The sequence below is a fragment of the Peromyscus maniculatus genome, chromosome 4 (genome assembly GCF_049852395.1).
Source record: "Peromyscus maniculatus bairdii isolate BWxNUB_F1_BW_parent chromosome 4, HU_Pman_BW_mat_3.1, whole genome shotgun sequence".
NCBI lineage: Eukaryota > Metazoa > Chordata > Mammalia > Rodentia > Cricetidae > Peromyscus > Peromyscus maniculatus.
Window position 1 is genome coordinate 58,498,946 of NC_134855.1, and position 24,105 is coordinate 58,523,050.

Consider the following 24,105-nt stretch of genomic DNA (forward strand, 5'->3'; position numbering starts at 1 on the left):
CCAAGAATGGTGCTGCTGCCACCACCTCTGCACCCAGGCCAGCTTTGTGAATGGTTTTACCTTTAAAATACTTTCAACAAAATAGAATCTGCATTATATATCGAATCAAGGGATCTGGGATCACAAGTGACGTGACATTTGGCAAATGGGTTTATTTCTCTAGACCTCACTTCCTCTGCTGAGAAATGTTGCATTAAACTAGATAATGTTGAAAGGCCAGTATATTGATGTCTGCCCTAGTTAGCCTGATCTGGACAAAAACCTAGATCTTCAGAGAAGGAAGTCCCAGTTGAAATACCTCCCAGATCAGACTGACCTGTAGACAGTCTGTGGAGGATACAGTATTATCAAGAATGACCGCAGCTACCAAAATATAAGAAATAATTCTATATGACCTCTACAAAATGTGTGAAGTCCACATATTCTTAAATTGCAGAGCTGTGTTAAATTAACCTTGTTACTAAAACTCAGCAAAGAAATCCCAACCGTGTGACCAAGGGCTGCTCCATTAATAGCCAGATTAAATGAGCTTTTTCTGTACGTGCATTGTATCTACCTCTCTGAGTTATTTGGCAGCTTACATGGGATGGTGCTAGTACAGTGTTGGGCATAATGCCTATTTTACTGAGGGTGGTTCTAATCTAAATCTAATAATCTAATATAAATCTAATAGTCTCAGTCTTCACCTTGATGGCTTTTATTGGCATGTGACAACACAGACCATTCTGTTTCAAAAACACTTTTTTTTTTTTTGGTTTGTAGTCTCAGGATTCTCTCTAGTCACTCATTCCCTGACCTCTTCTCACAGCTCTCCTTTGCTGAGGCCTCCCCATTTTTTCTGATGCCTGAATGGAACCATACATGGGACTTCTTTGCCAATCTTCTGTACCAGATCCCCTCATTCAGTTCAGTAGTCTTAATGTATCTTTAAGATCCAAAATGGACTTTTTCAGAAGATACCTTCTTAGCAAGTTCAGATTCTTGTGAATAGTTGCCCCCTGGACGTCAATACTCAAACAACAGTTATATTAAGCAGAGTGTCTTAGGGTTTCTACTGGTGTGACAAAACATCATGACGAAAAAGCAGGTTAGGAAGAAAGGGTTTATTTGGCTTACACTTTGGTATCACTCTTCCAGTTGAAGTCAGGACAAGAACTCAAACAGGACAGGAACCTAGAGGCAGGAGCTGATGCAGAGGCCATGGAGGAGTGCTGCTTATTGGCTCCCTCCCTTTGTCTGCTTTTTTAAAAAATTTCTTTTCTTTATTCTTTTCTGATATAATACATCCCAAACGCAACCTCCCCTCACCCTCTTCCCAGTCCCCCTTCCCCTATATCCACTGCTCCTCCATTTCCCTTCAAAAAAAGAACACTCAGCCTGTTTTCATGTAGAACCCAGGCCCACCAGCCCAGGGATGACACCACCCATAATGGGCTGGACTTTCTCCCCCATCAATCACTAATTAAGAAAATGCTTTACAGCTGGATCGTATGGAGGCATTTTCTGAATTGAGGTTCCCTCCTTTAAGATAACTCTAGTTTGTGTGTCAAGTTGACATAAGACTAGCCAGAACACATCATAAGCCTATCACAAATTGCTTCTCATTTCAGTACAATCCTTTATTAATAAATGGCACATTTATTACTCAGTTGCTCATGCTAATAATTTGGAATAATCCAAATATCCTTTATGTTGATCCTATGTTGTCTTGCAATGCTGGGCAGAGGCAGTGAAAGCTGCCAGCCGGAGTTTAGCCTCACCATCTGGAGGAGAAAAGAACAAACAAACAATGTTCCACTAAGGGTGTATGACTATGCTCCAACATGCAATAGGTGTGTCAGTGTATCAGATGTATTGCCAACCTAACAATATTTTAAGGTACGATGGGTTGGGGATAGAGTTTCATCTTAAGTTGAGGAACATGTGTATCTAGAACATGCCTTGCTACTTCCTCTTCTGCTGCCTAAGATATGTCATCTTACTTTCTGATGATGGCAGTGGCCTCCTCACAAATTCTGTTGCTCCGGCCTTTTTTCCTCTACAGAGTAAATAACATATTGCTTTTCAATTCAGTTTCATTTGAAGCAGATTGAGGTATAGTTAGCATTCAATTTTTTTAAAGTGCTTTTGGGGGTGGCTGGAGATGGCTCAGTGTTTAAGAGCACTGACTGCTCTACAGGAGAACCCAGATTCAATTCCCAGCATCCATAGTGCAGTTGACTTGTAACTCCAGTTCTCAGGGATCTGATACCCTATTCTGACACCTGCAGGTGCTGTGTGCATGCTGTGCACAGACACACATGCAGGCAAAACACCCGTGAACATAAAATAAATAATATAAATCTTTTTTTTAAAAGCGTTCCTGGGATCAGGAGAAAGGAAGCAAGACTGGGCAGACAGAAGTCAAGTGATTATATAGACTTTATGACAACTGAGGCCAACCACATGCTGTCCTTTAGAGTTACAGTGGCCTTTTAGATTTGTACCAAGTCAGGTGAAGATGACCAGGCCTCTAGGTTCCCACATCAATCATTCATGGCTATCATCCACTCTATGAAGGGTATGACATCAGATATTAGCCTTCTGAAGCTGAGGTAGACCTTGAAGAAGGTAGACCTTGTTCATCAACAGCATCCACAGCAGTACAAACAACAGGCATTTGCTCAAGAGGCATCTGGTTAACACAACATAGGAGCCATTTTGCCAATGGTCTCACTGGTGACTTTCCACCTGTCTAAGAATACAACACAAAGTTCTTACTATCTCTCTGTCCTTATGTCCTCAACATTTGGTTTTTACTAACTCACTAAAGCCATATTAGCCACCTGGCCATATCTTGAACCTCCACATCTACCTCTCCTGCTTCTCAGCATTCCCCTCTTGTCTAGATACTTGCTGAAGTACATGGCACAGACATTTCTCATGACTCTCTTACCCGATACCTCTAAGGCTGGCTTCTGCATGTTACTCAAGTCTCTGTTTCAAAGTTGATTTTATTGGATGAGACTTCTCTCACCAACCTATAGTGAACATCACACTGTTCTTTAACCATGTTGTTTAGCATTTAAATAATGATCCTCTATGGCATGCCCGCGCGCGCGCACACACACACATACACACACACATCTGCTTGCTCCTTCCACTTGAATAAATAAATGCTCCATGAAACAGCAGAATTTTTTACTCACCCTAATCATCATAACAAATTTAACAGTACCTTATGGCAGTGATTATGATAAATTTTTTTCTTACATTCTAAGAGACTGGATCTTTTGCTGGACCCCACAGCCCGAATTAGTAATATACCCTGAGGTCGCTTAAGACTTAAGACTGCTATCTTACCATGTACTCAGCCTGCTTGTTTAAACTGTTTTAAAGAAAACAATGTAACAAATCAACCAGCTAATGAATAGCTGTAATCTAAAATTATGTACTCTTCTATGCCCCTGGTTCATAAAAATGCATGTGCATCACTTGCTAAAAGCAACAAATAAGAGGTTAAAAGCAATATTCTAAAATGAATGTTCACCAAAAATGTTGAACAAGCATTAGATATTGACTGATAAATGATGATATTTGTAGTACTGCTTGTTGTCTGGGTCACTTGGAGCTGTGTTTAAGCACTTGTAAAAATCTGTTAAAGATTTCTGTAAAGTATATCATTCCTTTCCCATGTGATACTTTCTGTGATGTTCAAAGAAGATAGACACAAAGATTGAACACACAGGCACACAGTCAGACAACAGATATACACACAGGGACAGACACACAGACAACAGATAGACAGATACAGGTGCAGGAACAGACACAAGCAGATAACAGATACAGATACAGGGGTGGAGTCATAGACAGCCTCCAAGCAAGCCCAGATTTGGACAGGATGGGAGACTCAGAACATGAAGTAGAGAAAGTCTGGGCCCGCTCTTGGTTAAATGACCCCAAGGGGAAGTGCTCTTATTTCTTTTCTTAATGTGACATGGATGCACCATTGGTGACTCAGCGTTAATCACTAATGTGTTTAATCCATGCAGCACCTGGCACATAGTTGGTGTTCAATTAATACTTATTAATACAGTTACTGTTATTTTGAGGGGCAGAGCAGCATTCTATAGTAAAGAAGAAGCTGGACAGTGGTGGTGCATGCCTTTAATCCTAGCACTCCGGAGGGAGAGGCAGGCAGATTTCTGTGAGTTTGAGGCCAGCCTGGTTTACAGAACGAGTTCCAGGACAGCTAGGGCTGTTATACAGAGAGACCCTGTCTCGAAAAAAATCAAACCAAACCAAAAACAAAACAACAACAAGACCAAACAAAAACAAAAAACTGAGGCACTGGACTGAAATGAACCCAGGTTTTATTTGTGGCTCAAAACTTAGCTGTGAAATACTCTCTCTGAATACAAGTCTCCCTAGCTGTACACTGTGGATTTATATAAGTATGTATTTATTATATTTAATATATGTTAAGCTTGTGGTGAAGTAAAATAACATGTCTAAATTATTGTTATGAGCCTAATGCATAACATTGTGTGGAAAAGTTTAGCAAAGTGCTCATTGTTAGATAAATACACGGATTGATTTATAGTTAGAGTTGGTTTTGATGCGCCTGTGATCGACTAAATGATGCAAACAATTTACAGTTTACTCTGGAGTTCCCACTAGGTGTTGTGAGCAGGTGACTCCATTTGAAGGAGAAATTTTCAGTTCCTCTCTCAGGCTACCATAACAAAAAACTATAAACTGTGCGGCGTAAGCAAGAGAAATTTACTTCTTGTGGTTTGGAGGTCAAGAAATACAATATCGAGGTGCTGGCCTATGCAAGGTTCCTGGTGTGTTCCCATTTCTTGGCTTGCCAACACCTACTTCTCCCAACTCCCTTTATCCTCCTTTACCTGGTACAGGATGAGGGAAGGAAGAGTTCTCTTCCCTTTTCATGAAGCCATTAATGTTGCCATATATTTTAATATAATAGTAATTATCCTCCCAGAGGTCCTGTCTCCAAATATCAGGACACTTGAGCCTATAATTCCAACTCATTTTGAAGGGACACAAAAATCCAGCCCATAAACTTACTTTAATGTCAGGAAGTTTCAAAAGCAAAAAGAAAAATAAAAGGTTCGTATGTAACACAGGAGAATACATCTTTCTAAGTCTTAACTTTATACATTGTACTCAAATTATCTTAAAATTGCCTTTTAGTAAGGGTTAATAAGGACATTTTCAGTTGAAGAAATCTTGCAGTTTCATTTGCAAAACAAATCATCTTTTGCAGGCAGAATCGTCATTCCATTCTTCTGCTTGTATACTTGATTTTTCCCAACTACGTCTAGAATTGCGGTCATGCTTTCTGTATAAGGCGTGGAAAGTCAGAATACACAAATTTTAAGCCTTGCTAATCTATAGAAACATATTTAAAACGACCTCTTATTTACATTGTATTTCTGTCGGAGCCTCACTAATAGACTTAGTGGTTTTTAATCTAGTCAACGTTTCTCCTAGGGGTAACAGCAGAGAGAAAAAAGTGAGGACAACCGCGGAGCAGCCCCTGGGGGCGACTGGAGCCCCTTTAGGCCAGTGAGCCACAGGAAGAGTCCGTGGTCCAGGAGCTAAGTGGTCGAACATTTCCAGAAAACACTGCCCTTGGAGAGCCAGGAGACGACAGCTCTCTCCAAGTGAGTCTTGGAAATGATCATCCCGCACCCAAAGGAAAGCTGGGCTTAAACACTAAAGACAAGAAGGCAAAGTTGCTGCTGGATGGACCCGGAAGACGCAGAACTTCCGTCAGCAGAGGAGAAGCAGCATCCAATCGGCCCCTGTTTCTTAGTGGCCAATCAGATCTCGCCTTACAACGGCACTCTCGGCACCGCAAGGTTGGGCTACTCTGTAAGTGGTGCGGTTGTCACCTGCAGGATCCCGCTTCAGTTAGCGACGCGCAGTGAGTGCCGGGTTTCTTTGTGCTTGCTGCTTCTCCTCCTCCGCTCATGTAATGCACTCCCTGAACCAAGAAATCAAAGCATTCTCCCGGAACAATCTCAGGAAGCAGTGCACCAGGGTGACCACGCTGACTGGAAAGAAAATGATAGAAACGTGGAAAGATGCCACAGTTCATGTTGTGGAAGCAGAGCCCAGCGGTGGGGGTGGTTGTGGCTATGTGCAGGACCTTAGCTTGGACCTGCAAGTTGGCGTTATTAAGCCCTGGTTGCTTCTGGGTGAGTAGACTGACTTGCCACTGCGTTATGGAGTCCATTTAACTGGATTCCTTTGCCATCAGCCTCCTCTATGCAAAAATAATCCCCCTATGCACAATAGTATTATCAGCTATCTGATGAATTGAAATGTTTATGTTTTTAGGTTAGGAATAAAATAGGGACGTTTCTTCCACCACAGCATTTATCATTTTGACACCCGCTTATTGAATTTTAGAAGAAATGTTCTCCCTAGTTTTCTCAGTTTCTCTGGAGGATAATGGGATGCTGTGTTTTCTTGTATTATAAAAAGATGGTATCCTTTAAAAATGCAAAAAAGCAACTGATTCCTTGGCTGGTGAAAGGACGTTGAAAGCATGCTTCCCAGAGCATCTGCTCATGGTGTCTGTCTTTGGTGTGTTGAGAGCAAAGCTTCAGTTTTACAGCTATGAGTCTGATGATGGCCTCATATCTTGTGGTATGGAAACACTGAATTTTTATACACACATGACCCACAAATAGCAAAAGAAGAAAGCGTATAAGAGAACTCACTTCTTATCTTGTTGATCTGGCATGGTGTTCTTTAGCTTCCAGCCTATCCCATGGGTCTGCATTATTTTGCATATATGAATGAGAAATTAACACTTGGACACAGAACCAGGAGTTAGACATGCCCACAGTATCAAGCATACACAGCATATGATTCTTTTAAAGATCTCCAAGTAGGGATTATCTTCATGTTACAAATGGGGACTGGGCTTTAGGATCTGGTAAGTAATTTGCATAGGTAACAGACTGAGTAAATAGCAGAGTTGGGCATCAAGTCCAAGTCTGACTGACTCTTATCCTCTATCACTATACTATGTTGTTTGCAGTTAGACTTACATTATGTGGTGCAATTCATTTATTCTCTCTAGACCTCCAAAAGCTATCTGCTTAAAACATCTTTTAGTCTATTTATTTTATGTACATGTGTTGCATGCATGTGTACATGTCCACCACGTGCATGTGCATGTATGGTAATCTCAGAGATCAGAAGAGGTCAGCAGAGTCCCTCGAACTGGAGTTAAGAATGGTTGTGAACCACAGTGTGAGTGCTGAGAACTGAACCTTGGTCCTCTGCAAGAGCAACAAGTGCTCTCAACCACTGATCCATCTCTCTAGCCCCCAAACCATCTTGGTTCAGATCTTGTTCACTGTATCCAAGAATGATAATATGTATTATGAGTACTTTTCAGTTATTTGACCTCCGAAAGCTTTTTCTGACCTCCACAGTCACTCACACGCTCTATCTTTGTCTGTCCTTTGTCTCTGTTTCTTTCTCTCCTCTTCTCGCCCCCTCTATGTCTCTTTCTCTTACACACACAGTAGGTAGAAAATATAAAAAGTAAATGAATAAATAAGTAAATACATTAAAAAACAGAATCCTAATTAGCTGCAATGGTAGCTGTTCCCGAAGCCGAGGCAAGATAGTAACTAGTTCAAGGCCTGCCTGGACTACAGAGTGAGGGCAGCTTGAGCAGCATAGTGAGACTCGGAAATACAGTACTTGCCTCAACACCACAAACACACAGAAATGTTTATGTCAATGTTGTTATAATTTGGAAGTCACTTAGAACAGACATCAACCAACTCTGAAATAGACTCAACCTGACCTGCCTGTTTCAGGTTTAGAAGAGAAAGAGGAGCCGTGGAGAGATTACCAAGGCAGTCACAGTGTGGGGTGAAAAGGGGAAGAATTTCTTTTAAGCTATGTTGTAGTTTTTACTATTTTAAAATACAAACAGATCAGAATAATTAGTTAAAAGATGGTATGTTCACTAAACTATTAAAATAAAATTAATTGATCTGAACCTGTTCCCCAACCCCAACATGGCTAAGACTTCCTTTGAAAACTGAGAATTACCTTTTAGTCAAGAAGTATTTCAAACTTGCAGAAAGTTACAGAAAGAAGAGAGAACAGACAATTTCTGTACCCACCATCTATACTTACTGAATGTCCATATTTTAGAAGTTCAACTTCCAAGTAGAAAGAAGTAGAAGGTGTGTTTAGTAAGGAACCTCTTGGCTTGGACTCACTGTGTACTTGTGGCCCCTCAGTCACCAGAAATCATATAAGGGAAGCTGGCTGATTCCTCAGATATGTAAGGGGAGGGGGAGAGCTTTGATAATGGAAATAGAACCACAGGAAAGTAATATTCTTGGACTCCTTCATTGTAAATGTCCTATTTGATCATTTGTGAAGCATGCTCTATGTTATCTTATTCTCAGATAAAAATTTGCTTATAAACATCTCCAAATGTGGGGTAGTGGAGAGCTGTCTTCAACAGAAAGAGACTGTGAAAGGCACAGCACTAGTGGTATACAGTGTGTGGGTGGGAGCCTGTGGACCTCAAAGCTACTGAGTGTTCCCTCACCAGCTGTACTGAAGTTACTCTGTGGGTGTCTGACTTTCTTAATACCTTTTTTTTTCTTTTATAAAAGAAAGAGGTGTTTATGGTAAACAATAAAATCCATATAAGAAAAGAATCACCTATAACCCCACATTTAATGTTCTGTTCCATGTACTTTTATTTTTAAGCCTGTACATAGTTTTGTTTTTTATTGTGTATTTCACACCATGCCTGGATTCCATGTGGGTATTAAAGATCTAACTCAGGTCCTGTGTTAGCAAGCACTCCACCCATTTTATCCATCGTCCAAGCCCCTGTATCGTATTTTTATTTCCTGACACACTGAGAACAGGTGTTCCATGCCTTACCTATTTTAATTTTTATTTCTAGTGGTACACATTGCTGTACAGATTTCACTATGTAATTGTACCATCTTTTCTTTATCTCAGCTCCTATATTGGACTTGGAGTTTTTTGCTTGCTGGCTTTGTTTTTATTTGTTGTATGTTGAACATTCTCAGAGGTAATCACCTCAACATCTATAATTTTAGTATAGATTATTAAAAATGGGAAAGTCCATAGATATATAAAAGATAATTTTTCATGGTGAATATTACCAAATTTCCCTTCCAAAAATTGAACTGATGTCCTCCCACATTGATTCTCCCCCCCTTCTGTTGTGTTTTTAAAGAGAATCCTTACACAAAATTCACATGAAAATTCAGAATGATTGTGTCGTATTCAAGATAGTATGATTTATTTCCTCAGGGTCACAGGATGCTGCTCATGATCTGGAGCTACTGAGAAAGCACAAGGTAAATGAATTAAATGGACATTTCAAGTCTGGCACTACATACAGCAATGTCCATTTTCCCGTTACATGGGAAAGACTGTGTTGCTCCAACCTCATTCAGTTTAATCTGTATCACTTGGGCTATCATTTTAATAGCATTGCCAAAATCATTGTACCTGCTTTAAATATACAGCTTTGTACCCCAACTTTCTAGTTTCACGTCCTTCTCAGATTCCTTCACACAACGATCGTGAACTTACCCTGAAAGTGTTGCTCGAATGTTAAATGGTCTTATTAGAAAACAAAAAACCAAAAAAACCTAGAGCCTGATATTGGGATGAATGCTGAGACATCAGAGAGACAAAGGAACAAACCACCTCTTATCTCTAGGACTCCTTAGCCTGAACAGCTTTGCTCAACTGAAAGACTTTAGTTCCTGTCTCCTCATGCCTTGTATACCATTCTCCACCCACCCATATCATTTCTTGTCTCAACTTTCCTAGTTCCGGGTATTAAAGGCGTGTGACTTCCAAGTATTGGGATTAAAGGTGTGTGCCACCACTGCTTGGCTCTGTTTCTCCTCTAGACTGAGTCAATCTCAAGTAGTCCAGGGTGACTTTGAACTCACAGAGATCCAGATAGATCTCTGCCTCCCAAGTGCTAGGATTAAAGGTGTGTGCCACCACTGCCTGGTTTCTATGTTTAATCTGGTGGCTTGTTCTGTTCTCTGATCTTCAGGCAAATTTATTAGGGTATATAATATATCACAGCATTTCTCCTTTTTTTTTATCTAGAATAATAGGTTATAACTAATATAAGAAAAAGTATAAAAAAATAAGTACAACAATAATAATAATAAATACAATATATACAGTCAAGAATTACATTAACAATGTCTAGTCTGTAAACATTTGACAAATACAGAGAGAATACTCCATGATCTATCCTATTTTGGTGAGTCTAAAATGTTGTACCTAATTCACTTCTCTCCTAATTTATATTAACAACTGAATACTATCTTTTGATGTCTTTCAAATTTATACACTTTGCACCTCTTTAGTGAGTTTCTTTTCTGAATTTGTTAACAAGGAAAACTATAACTATCTAGTCTTAAACTCCCTCAGAGACCCAAAAAAGAAATAATATTACCTAAATAAGCAGGAAGTGCAAACAAGCGACTTCCAAAAAATGTGAGAAATGACAGAAACAGCTGGCTACCTGAACAGTCACCCAAGGTTCCTCTGCAACATTGGGATATCCATCTTTGGCCTACAAGCCTAGCTTATCTGACAGATTCATCTGTGCAGCAGGATTTTCTAAAGGGCCTTCCTACCTTGTCTTGGCAAGGTTCAGCAGTCCCTTTTTGTGTTCTGCTTGTCCATTTGGACAGCATACTGTCAGCAGTTGATACAAGGGCACTTTCTTGCCCAGGGGCTAACTTTTGCCACAAATAAAGTAAACTCCATATGGAGTTTCTTTGATGCCCATCATCTTCTCTGAAGTAGATTGGTACTGCCAGGAGCAGACATGTCTCACTGTCATAAAAAAAAAAAAAGAATCTATGTTATTAAAACATCTGAAATACCATATTCTGTAGATCTCTGAAGTGTTTGAAGACCACCTGCCTATCACACACACACACACACACACACACACATATATATATATATATATATATATATATATATATTTGACCTTGAAAACATACCTAATCTGACTACAAGTTCGATTGTAATAACTAACTACTAACTTTCATTTCTTTATATCCAAATTAGTTGGTAATAACTTTTAAGGACTAGAAATTTGCATTACATTGTTAAATGAGCTGTATAGGTACAATGTCTTGAACAAGATTAGAAATGTATGTACAGTATGTTGTAACAAAAATAATCTCTAATTTGTATCAATATACAAAATTTGTATGCAATATACAAAAATCCAATCCAATGCAAAATATTTAAAACTAACAGTTGCTTTTTAAAAGTAGATTCAATAATCTACCTTTTTATCTTATCATATCCACATTCTCTTTTTTTCTTTTCAGAGTAGATTCAATAATCTACCCTTTTATCTTAGCATTTCTATTTTTTTTTTGTTTGTTTTTTGTTTTTTGTTTTTCGAGACAGGGTTTCTCTGTGTAGCTTTGTGCCTTACCTGGAACTCGCTTTGGAGACCAGGCTGGCCTCGAACTCACAGAGATCCACCTGCCTCTGCCTCCCGAGTGCTGGGATTAAAGGCGTGTGCCACCACCGCCCGGCAGCATTTCTATTTTTTCAGAGTAGATTCAATAATCTACCTCTTATCTATATCTTCTTTTTTTTTTAGAAACAGATTAACTATTACCAATAACAATTTTTAACCAACCCCTAAACAAAGACAAACATCATAATCCATTTATTTGGGAATGTGGGTGTAGTTTTCTAGGCTAGTTCCTGCTGATTGGGTGTGCTGGTAGTCTTATGGGAACACAAAGAAAATTTAAGATTATGGTCAAGTCCTCATTGGAGTAGTCTATGAGGCTGTATCATCTCAGCTAGCCATCTCGATATTGTCTTAAGCAGTTTGTAGTCCAAAACCTGTCTTTTGGTGGTAGTTATTAGCTTGATGGCATTATCATAGTCCATGTGGAATCGTCATTGTGGACTCCCATCATCTTTTTGGAGACTTCAAAAGTCGCTGTTAGGCATAGTCGTGGTTCACTGCAGAAAAATCTTTTTCATGGAGCATTTTTTTTTTCTGCATGATTTGTCTTTTTTCTTTTGGATTTCTCATTTGTCCAGTTCTTCAGATTCCTTAGCTGGATCCCTTCATTTTCCTGAAAAACAAAAACAAAACCCTTCACCAACCCTAACTTTCGAGGGGTTCCCTTTTGGCAAGTTATATCTGATCAAATGAAAAGCATGTGTTAGTGGTATAAGTTAGTTTAAATTGAGTGGTCATTCTGGTTGATGAACTATCCCCTCTTCTAGTTAAGAGGACTCTCTTGTTCAAATCGAACCTTTTTCAATTTCTTGCCTCTGCTTAAGCGGTTCTATAGGGGACAGACTTTTCCTCACCTCTGCTTGTCAAAGATCCACCCATTCTTGAGTCCTAGTTCATATACCAGTCTCCCCTAATACTGTTTCGTACCAACTACTTTCATACAACTGATAGGATTTGTTACTTGTTTTCAGTATTTCCTCAAAGTAATTGTTGGCTGTTTGCTATCATATCAAGCACGGTTTCAGCTCATGTTGAATGGTTTGAGGAGCATCAAGATTCCTGTTCACTTGGAGCTTATGCTCTGAATGTGCCCAAAGATATTGAAAAACTATAGAATGATATATTGTATGGTTCAGTAGGAAAGTATAGGATGATGATACACTTAACCCTGTTTGTTTGGTTTGAGACTGGGGGAACTAAGGACGAGCTTCTTGGTAGAGGTAATACTCAAATTTTGCTCCATAAGAGGATTCAGATAGAAGAGATGGTGTGTGTATGCATCCCAAAGCCAGAGGAAAGAAAGGTTGATGCTTTCAGCGACAGAAATGGAGTTCAGAAAATAGTGTGAGAACAAAGGGTACCAAGCTATGAGCAAGAGAGGTAAGCATGAAACAGATTGTGAAAGGCCGTGTAAACCAGAGTCAGTTGTTTAGACATGATCCAAAACATAGTGAGAGCCAATGACAGGTTTTGCCTAGTGAAATAATAGGACTAAATGTGTGTTTTTAAAAGATTTCTCATTAGAAGCAGTGTGGGAAATAGATCGGAGGATTGTTTGTGCTAGAGATGGGGAGACCGACTATGAAGTTTGGTACTCTGAGAGAAGTTGATAGTGGCTTAGACTAGACTTCAGAGGGGTAAAGAGAAGTGGCGGATCTGAGGTACTCTGAGAGCCCCAAATTCAGACAATTAGTTGCTTAGTTATAGGGAGAAGGGAGTTCCTAGTTGGTGGACTGTGTAGGAAGGATTAGGAGGTGTGGCCTTGTGAGAGGAGGTGTCTCATTAGGGGTGGGCTTTGAGGTTTCAAAAGCCCATGCCAGGCACAGTCTCACCCCTTCTTTCTTCCTGCAACTTGTGGATCAGATTGTGAGCTCTCAGCTACTGCTCCAGTGCCAAGTCTGGCTGGCTGCTGCCATGCTTCCTGCCATGATGATCATGGACTAACCTTCTGAAACTGCAAGCAAGCCTCCAACTAAATGGTTTTTAAGAGTCGCCTTAGTCATGGTGTCTCTTCACGGCCATGGAACAGCAACTAAGAGAAATTGATAAGCCAGATTTCAGAAGACTGAGAAGTAGAGGGAATGTGCTGGCAGGAGAGGAGGTGATGGGTGGGGCTTAGGAAGTGTTGAGAATGTTTTAAGGCTCATGTTAGAGGGGTGAATAGAAGATTGAGGAAAGTCACTAGAGAAACGTTCGGAAGTCATAGAGTGGTTCCAGGCGCACATACTGGGAAGGGCCCTCTAAAGGGTGCGGGAATGTATCATTTATTGAAATAAGGCAGAAAGAAAGGGCAGGTGCTGGTATAGGTAAGATGGTGAGAGCTGATGGGGAGATGTGTAGGTTGCTATGTGACAATTTCAGATAAGATTATCTTCTCTGAATCAAACAAGGCAGCGAGAGGATTGGTAGGGCACCCTGGGTGGATTGGTGGGGCACCCTGGGTGAGCTGATTTCTCTGAGAGTGTGACATGTCACTGAAACCTCATGGCAACTAAGAATGGCACCGATGGGGTAGAGCACAGAGGCCAAGAGAATAGCTCTGTGTGTGGCCGTCCCATACGAGGCTGGGGAGTGGGGTCGAGGCAGGTGGTACATTGAGTAATCTCTTCCTCCCGTTAGGGTCCACTTCATTATCCTCTTAGCTCTCACCACTTATATTATTACCACAAGGACTTGGAGAAGATAAAGACTTTATTCTTTTCTGTTCGTCATTCATCGCTCTGAGAAAAAAAAATTGATTGAGTGAAGGATAAAAATGTTACGTGATAAATACTTGCAGTTAATTCCCAAAGGAAAATAACAAATAATGAATTCCTTAGCTAGTCTGACAGTGTTGCTTGTTAATTTACTGACCTGTGTTTAATCTGGCATCTGTTTAATACTGGATCTCATACCAGGAGTCCTCGGACATTAACAGTTAACAAAGTCTCATTTCTACTAACAAATTAGTGCTATTCAGGGTAATATGGCAAATGAAAAATCTTTGCATAGGCAAGTGTTTTTTTTTTTTTTTTTTTTTTTTTTTTTAATCACCTCTCTTAATGGCACCCTTGTCCTCTTTCAGCCTCACTGTTTTGGGGATGAAACAAGGGCATCTCTATTAGATCCTGCTTCCTCTCTGCGGAGTCACCCTCTTCATAATGCCTAGGGAAGTGAAGCCAAAACGTGTTGTGTGATGGAGAGTTTCTAGAAAAATATAAGGATGTTGTGAACCACAAACAAAAACCACTCTTTTGTCACTGAAATTTTTATATGGATATTCACTGGGGTTTTTTTTTCCAGTAGATATTTTAAGTACTTTCTGCTAAGGTCATTTTTACTAAGTTCTTATGATAGTTAAGTTGAACCTGGTCTGTATTTTCATAGTGTTTCTAGTGCAGGGAGGGAGGCGATCTCCCAGGAGTAGGAGAACAAGAGAGCCATGCATGCATTCTAAAAGAGCATTGTTGTTGTGGGATGAGACAGAGAAGATGTATCATTCAGTGATCATTACATTTTCATTATTCTTATTCCAGAGGTTAACATTACAGCCTGCTTTTAGATCATCTAACTCATAGAACTTAAAAATCATCTTTTTTTTTCTTTCCTTTAAGGTGACTCATATTCTCAATGTTGCATATGGAGTTGAAAATGCTTTCCTCAGTGAATTTACATATAAGACCATTTCTATATTGGATGTCCCTGAAACCAATATCCTGTCTTATTTTCCAGAATGTTTTGAGTTTATTGAGCAAGCAAAACTGAAGGTGAGTTTTATTTTGATACAGTTCTTCAGGAGTAGAAATTTGAAAATGGGACCACCAACCCAGTCTTTGTACATTTTAATAAATTTGTGAAGAGTCATTATGAAAATTTCTCTCCAGTAATACTAATTAAATCCTTCGGGTTTTTGGTTCTCTAATTGTTTTTTTTTTTTTTTTTTTTGGTTTTTCGAGACAGGGTTTCTCTGTGTAGCTTTGCGCCTTTCCTGGAGCTCCCTTGGTAGCCCAGGCTGGCCTCGAACTCACAGAGATCCGCCTGGCTCTGCCTCCCAAGTGCTGGGATTAAAGGCGTGCGCCACCACCGCCCGGCGTTTTTTTTTTTCTTAATGAGAAGTTTACTTTACATATTCATTTAGTTTTGTTTCTTCTGAGTTCTTACCAAGAAACACTGGAAGATAAACTCCCTCAATTACTGAGCTTTCCTGTGCAAATATGTAGTTAAATTCCCTCTGGGACTGTATTAGCACCTACATCCTGACTGATTTGTCAGAAACCAGATGGACCAAAGGGTACAGTCTGCTCTAGTCTTGTCAGTGCATTCGTGATAATGAATATTCATTCGTTTCAATGACTAAGGCACAGAGATTGTGTAGTTGTGCATGTAAAAAAAAATTACTTATTATTTATGGAGGCAGGGTCTCGTAGAGCCTAGGCAAAGCCTCAGACTTGCTGTGTAGCCAAGAATGATCCTGAACTTTTGATCTTCCAGCCTCTACCACCTTCATGCTGGATTTACAGGTGTGCATTACCATGCCTGTTTTTAATCTTTACTGGGGATGGAACCTGGGGCCTTCCTTGTTCATATCAGGCACGTACTCTACCAGCGAAGCTGGAGCTCTGGCCTCTGTGCATTTTGAACCATAGAATTTTAAGGCAGAATGCATATTGCTGTCCTGAGATTATACATGAAATCCTTATCAGAAACTATCTGCTGGTTTTGTGACTTTAGAGGACCAACACAAGATATTATTTCAATATTAACTTCGACCTGTGTCAACATTCTGATAGGGAGGACTTTTAGGATGGCTATTACCTAAAGTAGTATCTTGAAGTTATTTTTGTCAATAAGTAATTCTGTTTTACATTTTAATAATAATCAAGTTTATAGTTTTCTAATTATATAATGGAATGTATATACACTTTTGATAAAGAATAGTATCAGAGAGTTTATAGTAGCAATATCAGATCCCCAGGCAGGATGGTGGGTGCAGCTTATATAATAATCTCTTCCCCAAGAACTAATCGGAAGTCCCATGGGAACTCTTCGACTAGGAGTACACCCCTTCCAGGAGTACATCTCTGAGTCTCGCCATCTCCTAACCTTACAACATGAGCCCGAGCTTCAAAACCATGAGCCTCTAGGGGACATGCTCAAAACGTATTCAAAGCACACACCATGTCTGATCAGCCATGAGTGCTACCTAAGTGACCTGTGCTGCTGGAAGCTTGCTATGAGACCTCAGCATCATAAGAAAGTTACACCAGAATCTTTCTTCACTGATTGTCAGAGGCTGACTACCAAAAAAATTGGAAGTATTTCATTATTTGATTTTATTTTATTTTTAATATATTTAAATTTTTTCTTTAAGAATTTTACACATGGATACAATGTATTTTAATCATATACCAATCCCCTTCCACTCTTTCCCTCCAACTCCTCCAAGATCCTTCCACATCCCCCTCTCAGTTTAATTAATGCTGCCCATATACACGTAGACATGGACCACCCACTGGAGCATGGTCAACCTACCAGAGACCACACCTAGAAAGAAAACTGACTCCTCCCCACCCTAGCACCTGTTGACTGTCAGTAGCTCCTCAAGTAGGGTTATGACTACATGAGTCACTCCCCACTCCATGTTGGAATGTTGTGGGACATAGCCATTAAGAGTACTTGTTCCTGCAGATGGCCCGGATTAGTTTCCTAGCACCCACATGGCAGCTCATAACCATCTGTCATTCCAGTTCCAGGGAATCTGTTTCTATTGCTGTGACAAAACATCACGACCCCCCCCCCCAAAAAAAAAAAGCAAGTTGGGGAGGAGAAGGGTTTATTTGGCTTACACTTCCATATCTGTTCATCATCAAAGGAAGTCAGGACAGCAACTCAAACAGGGTAGGAATATAGAGGCAGGAGCTGATGCATAGGCCATGGAGGGTGCTGCTTACTGGCTTGCTCATCATGTCTTGCTCAGCTGCTTCTTATAGGATCCAGGACCACCCACAATGGGCTGGGCTTCCCCCATCAATCATTAATTAAGAAAATGACTTATAGCCAGATCTTAGGGAGGTCTTTTCTCAATTGAGGTTCCCTCCTTTCAGATAACTCCAGCTTGTATCAAGTTGACATAAGACCAACCAACACAGAATCTAACACCTTCTTTTGCCCTCTGAGGGCACCCCATAGACAGGGTACACATACATACACATAAAGTAAGTAAATCTATAAAAAAAGAAAAGTAGTTTATATACAATAGTGAAAGAAAATATTAACATTGTAAATCAGGTAAAACTGAGATCTGGAGATTTGTTTTGAACTAAGTAATATATATTAATAATTTTCAAGCTGTTATAAATTTTTTTTTTTAAGATTTATTTATTTATTATGTGTACAGCATGTATGACTGCAGGCCAGAAGAGGGCACCAGATCTCATTACAGATGGTTGTGAGCCACCATGTGGGTGCTGGGAACTGAACTCAGGACCTTTGGAAGACCAGTCACTGCTCTTAACCTCTGAGCCATCTCTCCAGCCCCCTGTTATAAAATTTTTAAACATTTTAAGTCATAAAAATTTAACTGTTGGGTGGTGAGTCATGTCTCTAATTCCAAAACTTAGAGACAGAGGCAGATGGCTCTCTATGAGTTCGAGGCAAACCTGGTCTACAGAGCAAGTTCCAGGATAGCCAAGGCTACACAGAGAAACCCTGTCTCTAAAAACAAAACAAAACAAGCTGTTGGTACAAAGTGGAGAAAAAAAAATAGGTTGAGGCAGGAAGACTGAAAAGTACCAGGTGAGTTTAGAACCATCCTAGGTTACTTAATGAGAACCTGTCTTAAAATTAAAAGTTAAAAAAAAAGACTGGGGATAGAATGCTTGCCTAGTGTGTGTAGAGCTATAGATTTAATTATTAGTACTGCAAAAATGCAGAGAAAATCCCTCAAAGAACAAAATGAGAGGGGCTGGAGAGACGGCCCAGCATTTAAGAGCACTTATTCCTGGAGGACCAAAATTTGTTCCCAGTACCCAGGCAGCTCACATCTGTAACTCCAGCTCCAGGAGAGCTGGCCTCCATGGGCACTCTACCCACATGTGCATAAACCCACACATGCATCCCTCCCCATATATATAATTTTTAAAAATAAAAATAATTTTTTAGAGTAGGAAAAGTTCATGATGTATAGATGTATATAGTGATTATTATTATTATTATTATTATTATTATTTTGATTTTTCGAGACAGGGTTTCTCTGTGTAGCTTTGCGCCTTTCCTGGAACTCACTTGGTATCCCAGGCTGGCCTGGAACTCACAGAGATCCGCCTGCCTCTGCCTCCCGAGTGCTGGGATTAAAGACGTGCGCTGGGATTAAAAACGTGCGCCACCACCGCCCGGCTATAGTGAATATTATTTTACTTTTCTTGTGCAGAAACAAAGCTCAAAAATGAATCATAGACATCTGTAAGAAAACATTTGAAGCAGACTTGTTGATGTGAGAAATTTCAAAATATAAAAGTTGTTGCTAATCACTCTTGAAAAGAGATACACTTGCAGATTGGTTACAGTGGCTCAAGAAAGTAACTTTATCGGAGCGGCAGAGGTGAAGGCCCCGTCGCAGCGAGGACGCTGGGACCGCCCGCTGCCCGGCCTCGCCGGTCGGGGAGCCCCGCAGTCGCTTTTTTTTTTCTTAATGAAGAAGTAAACCATATAAATTGTCAACATGGGACGGAGATCAACATCCTCCACCAAGAGTGGGAAGTTTATGAACCCCACGGACCAAGCTCGAAAGGAAGCCCGGAAAAGAGAATTGAAAAAGAACAAAAAACAGCGCATGATGGTCCGAGCTGCGGTTTTGAAGATGAAAGATCCCAAACAGATTATCCGGGACATGGAGAAATTGGATGAAATGGAGTTTAACCCAGTGCAACAGCCACAGTTAAATGAGAAAGTCCTGAAAGACAAGCGTAAAAAGCTGCGGGAAACATTTGAACGAATCCTACGGCTTTATGAAAAAGAAAATCCAGATATTTACAAAGAATTGAGAAAGCTGGAAGTAGAATATGAACAGAAGAGGGCTCAACTGAGCCAGTACTTTGATGCTGTGAAGAATGCTCAGCATGTGGAAGTAGAGAGCATCCCTTTGCCAGACATGCCGCATGCTCCTTCCAACATCTTGATCCAGGACATCCCACTTCCTGGTGCCCAGCCACCCTCCATCCTTAAGAAAACCTCTGCATACGGGCCTCCGACTCGTGCAGTTTCTATCCTTCCGCTCCTCGGTCATGGTGTTCCACGTTTGCCCCCTGGCAGAAAACCACCGGGCCCTCCACCTGGCCCACCTCCTCCTCAGGTTCTGCAGATGTATGGCCGGAAAGTGGGTTTTGCTCTCGATCTTCCCCCTCGTAGACAAGATGAAGACATGCTGTATAGTCCGGAACTTGCTCAGCGAGGTCATGACGATGACGTGTCCAGCACCAGTGAGGACGACGGCTACCCCGAGGACATGGACCAGGACAAGCATGACGACAGCACTGAGGACAGTGACACTGACAGGTCTGATGCCGAGAGTGAAGGTGACGAGTTCGGGCACCGGGACGACAGTGAGCGAGACAACCCCGAGGAGAAGAAGTCGGGTCTGAGTGTTCGGTTTGCTGATATGCCTGGGAAATCAAGGAAGAAGAAGAAGAACATGAAGGAGCTGACTCCTCTTCAAGCCATGATGCTTCGGATGGCAGGTCAGGAAATCCCTGAGGAAGGTCGGGAAGTGGAGGAATTTTCGGAGGATGATGATGACGATGACTCTGATGATTCTGAAGCAGAAAAGCAGTCGCAAAAGCAGCATAAAGAGGATTCCCACTCTGACGGCACATCTGCTGCCTCTTCCCAGCAGCAGGCTCCTCCTCAGTCTGTTCCTCCTTCCCAGATACAAGCACCTCCCATGCCAGGACCGCCACCTCTTGGACCACCGCCTGCCCCACCCTTACGGCCTCCTGGACCACCTACAGGCCTCCCTCCTGGACCACCTCCAGGGGCTCCTCCATTCCTGAGACCACCTGGAATGCCAGGAATCCGAGGGCCTCTACCACGACTTTTACCTCCAGGACCACCACCAGGCCGACCTCCTGGCCCTCCCCCAGGTCCACCTCCAGGCCTGCCCCCTGGCCCCCCTCCTCGAGGACCCCCACCAAGGCTACCTCCTCCTGCACCTCCAGGTATCCCTCCCCCTCGTCCCGGCATGATGCGCCCACCCTTGGTGCCTCCTCTTGGACCTGCCCCGCCTGGGCTTTTCCCACCAGCTCCCTTGCCCAACCCAGGGGTGTTGAGTGCCCCACCCAGCCTCATTCAGCGACCGAAGGCGGATGATGCCAGTGCAGCCACCATTGAGAAGAAAGCCACAGCGACCATCAGTGCCAAGCCCCAGATCACCAATCCCAAGGCAGAGGTCACACGGTTTGTGCCCACTGCGCTGAGAGTACGCAGGGAGAATAAGGGGGCTGCTGCTGTTCCCCAAAGAAGGTCAGAGGATGACTCGGCTGCGCCTGTTACCAAAGCAGCCGCCAGATCTGGTCCTTCTCTTCCCGTCTCCGTGCAGACTAAGGACGATGTTTATGAAGCGTTTATGAAAGAGATGGAAGGGCTGCTGTGACAGCTTCCCGGGCCAGGACAGGCTTCTGTTGAGAGCACTGGTTTGTGGAACAAGAGGCTCTTGTTCAATTCGAGCAACGGCCACTGTCAGGGTGTTTCCAGGTTCAGTTCCGGGAGCCTCCTAACGCTTGCCTTGCTGGGATCCCTGCACAGGGGGTTTCTTTACACTAGACCAGGATGGGAAGCACTGCTGCTAACACCATTCCCTTGGACGCCTCCATTTCAGCCCCTTTCTTCCCTCCACCTTGGGAGGTATATCAGAGAGGTCTTAGTTCCTGTTTGACTCGTGTGCTCTAGGCACTGGAGAGAGATTTCTGGAGGGAAAGAGGTTTATTTCATCTTGACTTTTGTGTTTGAGTTATTTTTAATATTTTCCTGTAAATATTTTGTAATATTTTACTTGTAGTGAAATGGATTACAATGTCATTTCCTATTTCAAAGCAGGATATTTGGGAAGAAAATGTACAATTCTTGGATTAAAGTTATTTCCCACGAAAAAAAAAAAAAAAAAAAAGAAAGTAACTTTATCACAGATACACAGGTGTGAGGAAGCTGCCTTGCCAACCTAAAATAGTCCAGTGACCCATAACAACAGTAGTGTAATGTGTGTGCCTGGGGGCTAGGGTTTCTAGTAATATGGTCCCCTCCTGTCCCTTTCCTGTGTTGTACCCGATGAAGATCAAAAAATGAAGTTACTGAAATGTTTAATTCTGTGGTGTGTGCGCCATTCACTGCAGATCATTAACTTTTTAAAAGCCTGCAATAGGCCAAGCTGTATCACTGTTGATCTCTTGGATCTATGGCATCCATTATTAATGCAATATTGCCCAAACCAGCATCCATCCTCCATTGTGTCCATTTCACTGGTAAAGTATCATTTACGAGTTACCTGAGAAGTTTTTCACTTATTGACCTCACTGCTGGTATATAATTACCTTTTCCATTTCATGATGTTGTAAGTTGTTCATGCCATCATTTACTCACTGATCAGTTAAGAATATTTGTAATTCACTTCCTTACGGAATAATAGTCCCAACAGCATCATTTGTTTCCTTGCCAGTGATTTTGTACTTAGTATTCCAAGCCAGGGACACCAGTTGTTTATATACACGTGCTGGTAAGTTGGTAGGTTTTTCTGTGTACTTGGCTGGATCATTTGAGTCCTGTTAAAGATGCCGTTTGCCAACTCCAACCACATTATCAGAGCATTTCAGTCCTGGGGAAGAGCGGATGTTGGATGATTGAGTCTCCTCAGTTTATGTGGTGAAATTTGTTCTGTGAAATAAATAGACAGGATGAATTTTTTTCTTTATAGTTTTGAGTCTGCTAAGAATGTATAATTGATTTAATAACCTTTCTCGGGAGAGTAACGTGGATTTTGTTTGATGTCATTTCAGGATGGCGTGGTTCTTGTTCACTGTAACGCAGGGGTTTCCAGGGCTGCTGCGATTGTCATAGGCTTCCTGATGAGTTCTGAAGAAATCGAATTCACCAGTGCTTTCTCGTTGGTGAAAGATGCAAGGCCATCCATATGTCCAAATCATGGCTTCATAGAACAGCTTCGCACCTTCCAAGTGGGCAAAGCGAGCAATGGAGGTGACCACGTGCTCTCAGTGGACAGGGGCCGTGGTCCGTGATCTGTCTCTAGCAGAGACAGACAAACAACTTCTGTATCTGCCTCTGTTTTGGAGAGGAAACTTGTAAAACTTCTCTTTCCTGTTGTCTTTTATCCGTGGAAATGGGGGTTACTTTTATTGCCCTGAATTAATATATTAATACATTGTTTAGTTTTACCTTCTCTTTGTTATTGCATTATCTGGTTAAGCATGTCTTTAACTTCCTAAGAGAAAATAGTGGATTATCAAATTGCTAAATCACTGATATGTGTAGGAGAAATTTTAAGATAGAAAAGTAAACCAATGAAGCCTTTTAATTTATTCTTCTCTCATGTATACCTTCATGAACAAAAACCTTTTGAAGTGATAGACCTACAAATGAAGATTTACCATTTCAAAAGGAAGTAAAGTTTTTGTAAGAATATTTTTAAAGTTAAAAAATAATACCTTCAGGCTCCCACAAAGAGTACCAGAATCAAAGGCTTATTTATATAAATATCTATCTAATGGTTATAAATGCATGTAATTTTTAAATCCTCTTATGAAAATCAAATTTTCATTTTGACTTTTAAATTTGGTCCTATTACAAGCATTTTTCTTATATTCTTTAAGTGATTGCATAGATGCTCTATGCTTTAATTTTATGATTTTTTTTAATTAGCTGTTGCCACACTTTGCTCTTTCTAACTTGGGTGCTAAGTGTTCTGTTTATGGGTCACCTGTCACTTTTTTTTGTCTCTTAGGATCGCTAAAAACTGCCTTATAGTGAGAGATGATTTTTTAAAGATGTAATCTTAAGATTGATCTCTTTTATATTTCAGTATTCTGCAGGAAAACGTATTTTTTAGAGAAGAAAATTTAATGAATCTAAAAAATTTTAAGTATTGTTAGGAGCTTAACATTACACATATTTTTTCCTGGAAGAACACTTTGAACAGTTTTTTTTTAGTGCTTCCATGTTAACAAAACTGAATGATGTATATTATAAATTTGCTTTATGGCTTTGAGTTGGGGCAGGGGATTGCAGATCAAGCAGTAGAGTCCATGCTCAGTTTGCAAAAAGGCCCTGACTTCCATCACCAGCAACACACCCACAAATAAAAATCTTTAAAATTTAATGTAAATACATACTGTAAATTTTAACTTTGTCTAGTTGTGAGAGAATTCTTTCATGCCTTTTGAATGACATTTATGATAGGTTCTAAAACATAAGTAGGAGTTGACTGAGGGTGAGTGGGTTGTGGCATGTTTTTTTTCAGAATTGAGTCAGGAATATATGTAAAAGCCAAAGTCTGA

General features: G+C 40.9%; 1 protein-coding gene and 1 pseudogene across 2 annotated transcripts; both read left to right on the plus strand.

Moving 5' to 3' along the window:
- The first annotated feature begins 5,852 nt into the window (after nt 1-5,852).
- Nucleotides 5,853-22,991, plus strand: Dusp19 (dual specificity phosphatase 19). Its single transcript, XM_006997000.4, has 4 exons — nt 5,853-6,206; nt 9,343-9,389; nt 15,163-15,315; nt 22,591-22,991. Exons 1-4 carry the CDS (start codon nt 5,984-5,986, stop codon nt 22,828-22,830), a joined length of 663 nt encoding a protein of 220 aa, XP_006997062.2. The 5' UTR covers nt 5,853-5,983; the 3' UTR covers nt 22,831-22,991.
- On the plus strand, nt 18,516-21,711 carry LOC143272911 (WW domain-binding protein 11 pseudogene; annotated as a pseudogene). The gene has a single exon (XR_013050559.1). The product of XR_013050559.1 is annotated as a WW domain-binding protein 11 pseudogene (transcript).
- Nucleotides 22,992-24,105: the final 1,114 nt, after the last annotated feature.

Coding starts and splice junctions, on each gene's coding strand:
- Dusp19 (XM_006997000.4), top strand. CDS start 5,984: ATGCACTCCCTGAACCAAGAAATCAAAGCATTCTCCCGGAACAATCTC. Junction 6,207..9,342: donor TAAGCCCTGGTTGCTTCTGG/GTGAGTAGACTG, acceptor TTATTTCCTCAG/GGTCACAGGATGCTGCTCAT. Junction 15,316..22,590: donor TTGAGCAAGCAAAACTGAAG/GTGAGTTTTATT, acceptor ATGTCATTTCAG/GATGGCGTGGTTCTTGTTCA.